General features: G+C 40.0%; 1 protein-coding gene across 1 annotated transcript; it reads right to left on the bottom strand.

The window, feature by feature from the left end:
• Positions 1 to 1284: 1284 nt before the first annotated feature.
• On the bottom strand, positions 1285 to 3408 carry LOC146469691 (uncharacterized). Its single transcript, XM_085123001.1, has one exon. It carries the CDS (start codon positions 3406 to 3408, stop codon positions 1285 to 1287), a length of 2124 nt encoding a protein of 707 aa, XP_084979127.1.
• Positions 3409 to 11885: the final 8477 nt, after the last annotated feature.

Genomic DNA, 11885 nt, shown 5'->3' with positions numbered 1-11885 from the left:
CTTTTCACCAGGAGGATAAGTATAAGCACAAGAATATGCGTACACCACACTTCAGTGAGGCTCCTGAGGGAGGAGGGGTGGGGGTTACAAATCTCATTTCCAGACCAAATTGGGCTCAAATACATGTACCAGCTTGCAGCCCAAATTTAGCCCCAGATCCAATTCCCAGTGCGTTATATCCTATTTTTCTAGTTAAAAGAAGGGAAATTTTCAGTTGACATAGTAGGGATAGCCACCAGTGCATTTCTGTAAACCAGTTGCATTATCGATAGGGGGTTAATACCTTATCATATCAAGGGGATAGGCGCAATTTAACATGACTTTGTGGGACCATATCATAAAGGAGAGATTTCCAGATTGACGTCTAATGTTGCCGTTTACGATATCGTTGCTAGATTTCATTTTGAAAGCTAGAGTGAAGTTTAACTCGATTGGTGATGATAGGAAACACAGTTATAAAAAACAGTTATAAAATAAAATGGTTCAGTTTTGTTAACAATTATCCTACTAGTGCATGCAGGGATACCAGTATTTATAATCTTTGATGGATGATCAGGATTGAAATCAATTGAAACTTGAATTCAAAAAAAATGGCCAATTGTTTTCTAGTTCTTCATCTGTAGTTTAGAGGAATCTCCAAGCAACTGATGTTGTTTGATCTTCCTAGGAGAAATCCCTTAGTATTTTATTCTCGGTGCTCTAAATAGTAATTTGATGTTAGTGAAAAGGTACCTTGTCAAATAATAGTAGATTAGAGAAATCGTGACAATGGGGGAAATGTAGCACAAAAACGGTTTGTTTTTGAAATCATTGCCCAAAAGTTATCTTCAGTTGAGTTAATGTTTTGGTGCATGGTTTTTGCTAAACATGTCACTCCGTGAATGCATGTGTTCGATCTAATTTCTCAAAATATTCTATCTTTCAGCCAAGGAATAAAAAAGGTTATTTAGCTTTTGAAACCCAACTTAAATCCTGATTTCACCAACGGCATGAAGTACTTGTTATTGAGTATCTCATGTTTGTGTTTTGTTAGCCTTGCCTTTGCTTTTAAATGTCGCAGAGCTCTTGTGCGTGTTTTCACGTCACTGGGTAATAGTTATGTTTTTGCTAAATCGTAAACAAAGAGAAATTCGGTTTTTTATTTTAGAGCATAGAGTTATCTCAGAGATTAAAACAGTTTACTACTTTCTGCATCTCGTTTTTATTTAACTCCACCTTAATTTCACATGTAATTTTGCATCTTGATTCTGTTTGACTCTTCTATAGGGATGCGTTCGTTATTTACTATAGCTGTCTACTATTATGATACGCTAAGTGCCTCCAAACGCCAGAGACTTCAATAAGAAACTTCCCATGTTTGTCGCGGCATCGGTGATTCCCTGTATCGAATTCGTCACAACGACCTATCCGCCAAGCTTTTGCTCTAAAATACACTGTGATGGTGTGCTGGTGACCGGAACCAGTTGTTGTCATCAAGGTGAAGGTTTTTCCTAATCTCTTGGCCTGGTCTACCTGTGTTGGCGTCAACGTAACTTCGTGGCTGTGTGCACCTGGGGGATCCTTGGTTGCGTCCTGCATTTTCAGCGTCAAGGGTTTTTCAGGTTGGGTTGGTCCAACACCAGAGTCTCCACCAAGAGGTTCCCTGTAGGTGAAGCCATACGTCTTGGACTTCATCAGGATGTCTTTTGTTGCTTCAAGTTCCTTCCACACGGCGCTGCCTTCTCCATGGACGGGCATTATGGGGTACCTCTGACGACATATACCCACTCCACTAATGGGGGGAAAGAAGATACGTGTTCCACTGGCTCGAGTAATCCTGACGACTCCATCCTTATCCAGAACTCCAACGCTGTTTTGGGTTGTGTCTGCGGCATCGGTGCTGACTTCCTTTCCTGAAAAGAAAGCTGAGGGTGTTTGATAATACTTCTTACTGTTTGTGCCATTGTATGCCGTTTTTTTGGATCTTCCTCCATTGCGGCCATCGGCAAACACTGTTTTACCTAGGGGACTCTTGATAGGACCTTTGTACTCAATATTAAACGGGTTCCATCTGTTTAACGGTGTCAAGTAGATTATCTCAAGTGGGATTGCGTACGAGAACTTCTGGCTGACTATCTTGCAATGTTCTTTTCCTCTCTTTTTCTTGCAGGTGGTCAGTTTCATTCCTGCCACTTTGGGTTGTGTTGTCATAGCCATGAACAGGTTTTCATCTGCGTAGCCTCGATGCCTAATGGACTGACCCATTGCATCTTTCTCCAGAACCTTGAACCAGCGATGATAGTAAGCAGCGTTCAATTTTCCAGTTTTCTTGGGGTCAATTGTGTGGGCTGGAAGATCAAACGCTTCATCCGTCAGGCTCCCTTGGTAATTATCTTTCCCAGGAATCTCACCCATGAGCTCATCAAGTAGCGAGAACTTCGGATTGTTGTTCCTCTCGTATTTGGTCCACGTATCTGAGTCTTGAGGGTTGAGTTGGAATCTTGCTGCTCTGGTGCCAGCCTGTTCTTCGTATTTTCTTCGCGCAGGAAGCCTTGCATGAAACTCATCAACTACACGAAACCTGTTTAATGGAATGTCACGACTCACTGGATGACACAAAATACGATAATTCCACTGAGCGAAAACGGGGATCGTTCCATTGATGATGTCTATGATGGTGGTGGGTAGGAAGGAAAAGTTCTCTAGATTGTCCTTCCTTCCAGTGTAGGAGGTGAAGCGGACCTTTTCTTGTAGATCGAACCAGGTTTTTGCGTCAATGAAATGCCTGTCACTTTCAAAGGGTTCATCGATGTCTTCTGTTGCTTTGGTCCAGGCACCTTCCATGTAGCAAAGGACTGGTTTGAAGTACTTTCGGTAATCTCTGACAGAGTGATCTTGATTTTTCCATGCCTTAAACCATTCGCGCATCTCAACAACCTGATCATCAACAGTGGCTTTATTTTTTACCTCTGGTGGTACTTCTGGGAATGGAATCGGTTCTGTTGTATGGTAGTCTTTGCTTGTTTTATTGGCCATAATGAGTGCGTAATCATTGTGCCTGGTCCTGAATTCCACTCCATTGAGGACCGCGATGAATTCTCCCAGACCAACAGTGCGTCTGTTGTTAGCGTGTTCATGAATGGACATGAGCCTTCTAGAGTTGCCGTGGGTGTCTGCTAAGTAGTTACGTGTTCCCTCGTTGCTGAGACGCACTTGTTTCACTCCAGAGTCACCATCGGATCTGATGCGTTCTTCAACAAACATCTGCTGTAGCATTATTTGCCGGGAAAGAGAGCCCACGATTTTGCGAAGTGATTCCATTTCACTTGGCGGTTCCTTGTCGTTGTTTGCATCGCTAAACGGCTCGTCGCCACATGTACTCGCTGTAAGTGTTATGGCAACAAATAACGCAATGAAGATTGAAGCCATTTCTGTAGAGAAAGAGGATGCAATTTTACACCATAATTTTGAAAATGACTTTATTAAAATCCCTATGATAATTAAAAATGTAGCACTAACTAAGAAAATGTTCCATTTACTATTATCACTTTTATTCTGTGAACGAGTGTAAATACTTTAAATCTGTCAATACGTAAAGTTTTTGCATGTCTGTATTTGTAAGTTCGTTTTACTATTCTCCAGTGTTCTTGTATTCGTCTTGTCCCTCCTCGATTAGTTTGGAACTATTTGCGGGAAAAGCCATTCATTCTGTTATTTTTTTTTAAATAAATTGTTGTTGTTGTTGGAGTTGCATCGCTGGAAGTGTTTTTTCTTCGAGTTGAAAAGATGTTCTGGTCCTATTCTGGCTGTGGAATTGCGTAAGAATAATGCGAAACAAGCATACAAATGAAAATTTAGACCTATCCGAGAAAACGAAAAAAATTTTCTCATAGATCAGGCCGCAGTAGTTCAAAGAGTGGATACCTTTGTCCAGTGGATAAGTCATTATCTAGTGGATAAAATGGATTAGGTGGAGTACATTTTATTTGCTGGATAGCGATTTATCCAGTGGATAACGTTATCTAGCGTACTGAAATCGCTATCCAGCGGATAAAATGTACATATACTCCAACTATAATACACTTTATCCGCTTGATAATAAGTTACTTATCTACTGGAAAAAGTTATCCACTCTTTGAACAACCGAGGCCAGATGTACAGTTTGACGACGTTCATTATTTGCGATTGGTATTTCTCGTTTTTGTAGCTAAATTTATAGAGCGTCCGAACTAGTAATCGGAAGGTCATAGATTCGACTCCAGTTGGGAGAGCCTTGAGTATAGCTGTGCCAGTGACTGAAAAAATGTCAGTACTTATCTATCACAGACGTTAATTGTTGGAATGTTTCACTATTTTATCTCTATATTAAGGCAAGTAACTTTTGTCTAGCTAAATGGACGTCCGCTCAGTTTTATTATTAACGCAATCATTACGAAAAACATTTTTATTCTGAATTTGTGTTTTGATACTGCATGGTTGGATATGGTGATAAATTAAAAGACCGATTCGCCTCTGTCGGAAAAAGAAAATGAGCCGTCTTTTCTTCCCTTCTATTGAATGTGAACTTAACTGTTCTGATTTTTGCGAGAACATTACTATATATATCATGGATTAACAAGGAGGCTGGTGGCTAATGTTGAAGAGTTTTAAGTAAAATGTGCGTGTTGGAGCAAGCCCCCAGAAACTCACAGTAAAAACTCTATATATTGGATGTTATAGTTGTAGCCTTGGTTTCACTTTACGAGGAATATCAAAAAAAGGGGAACTTAAATAAGCCTCTTATCTGAAATACTAGCCCTGGTAACATTCCCAGCCACATTTGTTCTCAGGCTACACGTTCTAACTGAGAAAATTCCCAAATATTCCGTAAAAAAGATAAAATAAAACAAATCGTAAAACTGCAAATGACTTACAAAAGGAAAAAAAGGAGTGCGATACGTACTTGAAATTAGGAAAGCTCCTAAATGATCTTGTTAGAGCTTGATGCTTGAGTATCCGCTTCAGTCCACGACCAAGACAAAATACTATTAGATCTAGATGACTAAGCTTTAAAATCAGATCGGCTTTTAACAGGGACAAATTAATACCGCTCTTAATGTCTGTTTCTTTTATTTAGCCCACAGCGTGTTTTACTTCTTAAAATAACATTGATACTTCTGCTTTTTATGATTACTCCTGAACGCGATCGTCATTGGATAACGCGGACGTTCGGCTAGTTTTGAAAGAGTTCTCTTCAAATAAGAGTGTAAATATTGTACCGCACCTGGCTAGCTGTTTTTTATAAGTTGGTGATATTAAAACCGTTTTCTTCTTCAGGCTCGCTATGTTGAGTAGAGCCAGTTCACTTTAAATCACGATGCTTTAGTGGGGAACCAGCATAAAATTCTTTGTTTACTCCCTTTGTCAATAGCCTGTTAAGCGGTTGTTTCGGTCGGAAAAATTCGGGAAATGGCATTTTCGGCTTTCAATCTCAGCAGCGTAATATTTGAATTTGCTTAATTTAGACCCATTAGTTCCTAACAATTGTTCCAATGATTGAGTTATCTCCAAGGTAAATATTTTGTCGTGTGTCATGCAAAAGTAAGTCGCACCTGGAAAGATAAATGACATTCTTGCCTTTCTGTTGGCACTTACTCAAGTAACATGATACTCGCAAGTTTCCATCCATTAGTTCTGGTCGTTAAAAGCGTTTTGGTTACTCTTCTCAATGTTAAGTTACTTTTCTTAAAGAAACAGTCCCACGCAGAGTGTTGAAAGAATTCGGATTTAATTTGTTTTCGAAGCGCCGGAAGACGTCCACCTGCCATTTTGACAAACAAACTGATTTTTAACATTCAGTTTTTTTAAAATTAAACTGATAATTTTCCTTTTAAAAATAAAGTGTCATCTCATATCCTTTTCACTAGGAGCATAAGTATAAGCACAAGAAAATCAGTGTTATTGTGCTTATAGCCACGCCGTAGTTTACTGACCAGGGCTACTGTGGGAGGAAAGGCTGAGGTTTACAAATCTCATTCCCCAGTCCAAATTTTGCCCAGATCTAATTCCCAGCGCGTTAAATCCCAGGCATTTTCCTTGTCAGTGAAAAGAAGGGAAATTTTCCAGTTTGCATTTTATCCCTAGCCTTTCAGAAACCTCAAGTCAAGTTGTCAGCGAAAAATCGTACAAGGCCGAATAGCCACCAGTGCATTTCTGTACACCAGTTGCATTATCGATAGGAGTTTATACCTTATCATATCAAGGGGATAGGCGCAGTTTAACATGTGGGACCATATCATGAGGGATGGATCTCGATATTGAATTCCTGATGTTGTCTACGATAGCTTTGCCAGATTTCTTTTTGAAAGCTACAGTGAAAACATTTAAACTCCATTGCTAATGACAGAAAACCAAAGAAAAACGTTACAAAATACAATTTTTGAAACCGTTACAGAGAAACATTAATTCTTGATACCACAATAATAAATAGTATACATCTTTTAATCCCCAATTTACTTTGCCCTTGTTAACGGACATTGCCATCTGAATTGCGCGTAAGTTTAAATTATCTTTATTCAAACGCAACCTGGCATCCGCGCTTTTTTCATTCCTAGCACATAAGAGGGAACATACTGGAAAATTAAAAAGCTTTTGAAATATTTAATCGCTTTGCATAGCCATTCTTTTCGCTTGTAATTAAATACCAAGTGGTATCATGTGGCACATGAACAGATTGTATGAACTGAAAACATAGTACTACGGACCCTTATAGTACACCAGTGCATTGGACAAACCTCATAGGGTTTGCACAAGAGGAACAAAGTCGAGGTAAACCTGTCTTCAATTGACCGATCCAGAGACAGCCATCAGGAATTTTCGTATCATAATCTCCTTTGGAAGTCAACAACTCTGACTTCTGTGATCGATTTGTATTCAAAATTAATTTTCAGATACTTTGACGCCAAAATGCGGGAAACGCAATTTTCGAATTTCAGATACTTTGACGCCAAAATGCGGGAAATGCAATTTTCGGCTTTCAATCTCATTAGCGTAATATTTGAATTTGCTTAATTTAACACCTATTAGTTCCTAACAATACAAAATTGAAAAAATTGTCAAATACTTGTGAAATGTTCGTGGCTAGTCTGACGCGGCGTTTCGTCTCGGCCAAGAGATTCTTTAGAGACTCTTCAGAATTTATAGGCGAACTCGTTGAGCGCAGGCCCAAAGTCTCGTTCGCAAATTCAAGATGTTAGCGGTCCGGCCCTCTATCGCTGAATTTGCGAACGGGACTTTGGGCGTGATGCTCAACGAGTTTGCGTATAAATACTGAAGGTCTCTAAAGAGTCTGTTGGTCGAGACGAAACGCCCCGTCAGTCTAGCCACGAACATTTCAAAATAATTCTTTACTGTATAAATTTCAACTCGTGTACGTGCGGTTGGTAAACCTTCTGCAATAGAGGGCCAGACTGCTAACATCTTCAATTGGCGAACGGGATCATCCTCAACGAGTTTGCCTATAATTTCTGAAGATTTCTGAAGAATCTCTTGACCGAGACGAAACGCCGCGTCAGACTTATTTCCAATAATTGAGTTATCTTTCACGTCAGAATATTTTGCTGTGTGCCTTCAAAAGTAAATCGCACCTGGAAAGATAAATGACATTTTTGCCTTTCTGTTGGCACTTACTCAAGTAACATGATATTCCATTAGTTCTGGTCGTTAAAAGCGTTTTGGTTACTCTTCTCAATGTTAAGTTACATTACTCGCAAAAAATTTCGGACGATTTTAATTTCGGACAAAAATAGTGTCCGAAAATAAAACCGTCCGAAATTTTTACAGTATAGTATAAAACTTTAATAGTACTTTCTGGGCGACGGCATCACATATTCAAAGCCAATATGCCTGATATGGCTAGAATTCGGATTAGGCGGCTTTGCTCATTCGTTCTTTTTATCACTGGAAAGGAAAATATTTGAGGCACTGCTTGAGGCATAAGCTTGATTGAGTTTGTGTTATTTTCTCGTTAGTGTATCCGGCTGTAAAACCGTTTTTCACAGATTTTACTTCAGTCTAATTAATGCTTTTTAGTCGTAAATTTATTTTAGGCATGTTTCAGCGCAGTGTCCGAAATTTTTGTCCGAAATTTGTCCGAAATGAGGGGAAAAAAGTGTCTGAAAATTAAACGTCCGAAATAAAACGTCCGAAATTTTTTGCAAGTAATGTACTTTTCTTAATGAAACAGGCCTACGCAGGGTATTGAAGGAATTCCGATTTGTTTTCAAAGCGCCGGAAGACGTCCACCTGCCATTTTGACAAACAAACATTTTCAATTTTTAATATGCAGTTTTTTTATGTTATACTGATGATTTTCCATTTAAAAAACTCAAACAATTTCAATATTCATTTTTTTTTAATTATACTGATAATTTCCGTTTTAAAATAAAGTATAATCTCGATGTAATTTTCACTAGGAGCATAGGTATAAGCACAAGAAAATGTTATTGTGCTTATGCCCACGCCGTACTTTACTGACCAGGGGCCGGTTCCTGGAAGGAGGAATAAACTATACCAGGTATAACAGTTATTCCAGGGATAAATCTGCTATTCTAGGAATACAGAATTTATTCCGGGGATAAAGGTATTCCTGAAATAAGGCACATTTATCTCTAGCCTGCAGTGCAGGCGTTTTTCATGGGCGAGCGCTGAATAATAAATTTAGTTCGCGTATTTGAAGGAGGCTGAGGGGGAGCGCGGGGGGCAGGAAATGAGAGCGTATTTTTCCCTCCTCTCCCCCTCCCCCTCCTTTATTTCTCAGCCAGTCGTCCTCTCCCTTAGGGTCACTTTTGACTCGCTCCAGCCCTCTCGCGCTTCCTCGCCCAAGATGACAGCAACGAAGGATTATTCAGCGCTCCCGCTCCAAAAATACGCCTGCATCGCAGGCTAATTTATCTCTGGAATAGAGCAAGAGAGGATAGAGTTATTACACCTTTCAGGAACCGGTCCCAGGGCTACTGGGGGAGGAAGGTCTGGGGTTTACAAATCTCATTTCCCAACCCAAAACTTACAGTCCAAATTATTCCCAGATCTAATTCCCAGTGCGTTAGATCCCATTTTCTCTGCCAGTGAAGAGAAGGGAAATTTTCCAGTTTACATTTTTTCCATTCAGCAGCCTCAGGCCAAGTTGTTAGCGAAAAGGCGTACTGGGGATAGTCCCCAGTGCATTTCTGTTAACCAGTGAAAAAATAAGCACATAAGAAAAACCCATGAATCCACTTTTGATTCCACAGCACTGAAACCATATAATTGTTATAAGCATCTGATGCCAATTGAATCCACATCATCATTTTTCTTCATAGTCAGTATCACCTGCTTTCCTAATCTTCGGTTGAAAATAGTTGCTCGAGCTTAGAATCGCGTTTGCGGCAAACGACAAAGCGACAGATTCCGAGTTTATGCTTTCTCGAAAAAAAAATTAGTACAAAGATGAGAATAGTGCAAAATAATTGTGGTTTTCGATGCTAATGCGAACAACTCAATTTTTCTGAGAAATTGAAAACGTAGGATAAATTTAGTCACGCAGTCATTTCTGTCGCTTGCCGTAAACCGCAATCGAGATTGCAAATCTTCTATGTCACACAACACCAAACCATCGGGTTAGGTACGGACATTATCTAAACCATACTTATTTATTTAATTACTTCAACCTCAGTAACATCTAGACTAACAAGCAGAATACTGTAGAAACGACTAGTGTGGGCGGGACTGGAATTTGTATTTCTGAGTGGGGAAGGAAAGTACATACTTTTTTGTGTAAGAATTTTTCTGCCGAACTGACACCTACTTATGTAGGATTTTTTTCTTGTCATAAATTGTGGCTACAGAGGGTCCGCTTTTCTTTTCAGAAATTGGCCATCCTCCCGAAACTCTGAAAAGATATAATGCCCATGAGCCCCCCCCCCCCCCCCCCTCTCCCAGAATTTTTGGAACTGTAAAAAGCAATGTGCCACTAGGGTGATATACGTCATATACATTGGACTTAAACGTTTAAGTTATCATGACTTTCCATTGGAAATAGCAACCAGAGCTTAGGTACATACGGTAGTCTGTATCGCAAATAAAAAAATGTGTTAAGCAGAGAAAATGTCAAGTGTTCAGCAATTCAGCACATTAGATTGGCGCGAATGGGTCATCTGAAGGAACACCATTTGCGAGGGCGTCCACGATGCCACATTTTTTCCATCCATTCTCGATGATTGCTGGGTTTTTCTGCATGTAAAAATTAACATCGATCAACTAACGCGAGGTAAGCTCACGCATAAGTAACTGGAATGGGGTAGCACTAATCTGCGGAACTGCAGACCGCGGAACGGCGGAACCGCCGAACCCGCGGAACCTGCGGAACCTAGAGAAATAACTAGTTTTTTTTCTTTTGCAACTTACATACCAGGTATAAGGTTACAGCTGATTTCATTGCTGTGTATAAACCCGGATTTTATTTATTTTCTAACATGATTCGACCAAGAGAAAATGAGATTTTCTCCTGATTCGACGGTCATGATTCGACCGAGAGGTTACCAAGCTCATCGATGAACTCGCAAAATCACGAAGGTTCTGCACGAAGACTTGAGGTGGCGGGTGATTTATCACCAATATTTGTACAAGAGCTCGATAAAGGAAACAGCGAATGTTCTTTTTACGAGCATTTGTTTCAAAAATCCGTAGATTGTATCGGCAACGTGGCGAGGTGAACCGAATGAGAAGAAAAGGACGGCAAAGAATCTTGTCTTGTAAGCTCGTGTTTGTTTTGTTTATGTTTGGTTTCTTGAACAATGTCTTGACCAATATATGCTAGCATAAACGTTTCTTTGCCTGGTATTGGAACAGATAGAGAAAACAAAGTTTTAGAGGCGATGATAAGGAGCAAGCCGGAACTCTATATAGATGAATTCCAAGACTGGTTTCACGCCGTTACAGAGACCCGGCTTAGCATTGCAACAATGTGTCGATCGATTCTGCACCTTGGTTTTACGTACAAAACTCATTATTTTGTTTGAAGTCGAACAAAGTTTGCAGTTACACCAGAGTATACATAAATTTTTCCCTCAAAATCCCATCCCTTCTAGTATATGCTGGTATGTGAAATGGCTGGTTGCCAAACGTCCCAAGCTTATTGTTTTGCTTTTCTGAACTTCAGCTGAGGGTGATTGCCAAACAGAGAAATGAATTCTTGAGGGCAACATACTGTCGTTTTATGGCTGATATAACACGCAAGTGTTATTGCCGTCCTTTTTTTCTCTTTCGGTTCACCTCGCCACGCTGCCGATACAATCTATGGATTTTTGAAACAAATGCGGTACTCGTAAAAAGAACATTCATTTGGCTGTTTTATTTATCGAGCTCCCGTACAAATATTGGTGATAAATCACCCGCCACCTCAAGTCTTCGTGCAGAACCTTCGTGATTTTGCGAGTTCATCGATGAGCTTGGTAACCTCTCGGTCGAATCATGACCGTCGAATCAGGAGAAAATCTCATTTCCTCTTAGTCGAATCATGTTAAAAAATAAATAAAATCCGGGTTTATACACAGCAATGAAATCAGCTGTAACCTTATACCTGGTATGTAAGTTGCAAAAGAAAAAAAACTAGTTATTTCTCTAGGTTCCGCAGGTTCCGCGGGTTCCGCAGGTTCCGCGGTTCCGCGGTCTGCAGTTCCGCAGATTAGTGCTACCCACTGGAATGCCCATCTCAATTGCAGTGTCACTGGTGTTTTGCCCAGCGTTTATCTTCTTCCCAACTTCTCCTGCATACCATCCTTGAATTTTTTTTCTCATGAAATGTTTACAGGGACGATTAACTGATACATCAAGAGGTTGGTTAAACGCAGCAGTATTTGCTGGTACAATGACTTCTGTGGTGTTATGCT

Source organism: Pavona decussata, unplaced genomic scaffold, assembly GCF_977016875.1.
Source record: "Pavona decussata unplaced genomic scaffold, jaPavDecu1.1 SCAFFOLD_120, whole genome shotgun sequence".
In the NCBI taxonomy this organism is placed as follows: Eukaryota; Metazoa; Cnidaria; class Anthozoa; order Scleractinia; family Agariciidae; genus Pavona; species Pavona decussata.
Note: the sequence above shows the minus strand (reverse complement) of the source record. Positions and strands in the feature narration are given on the sequence as shown.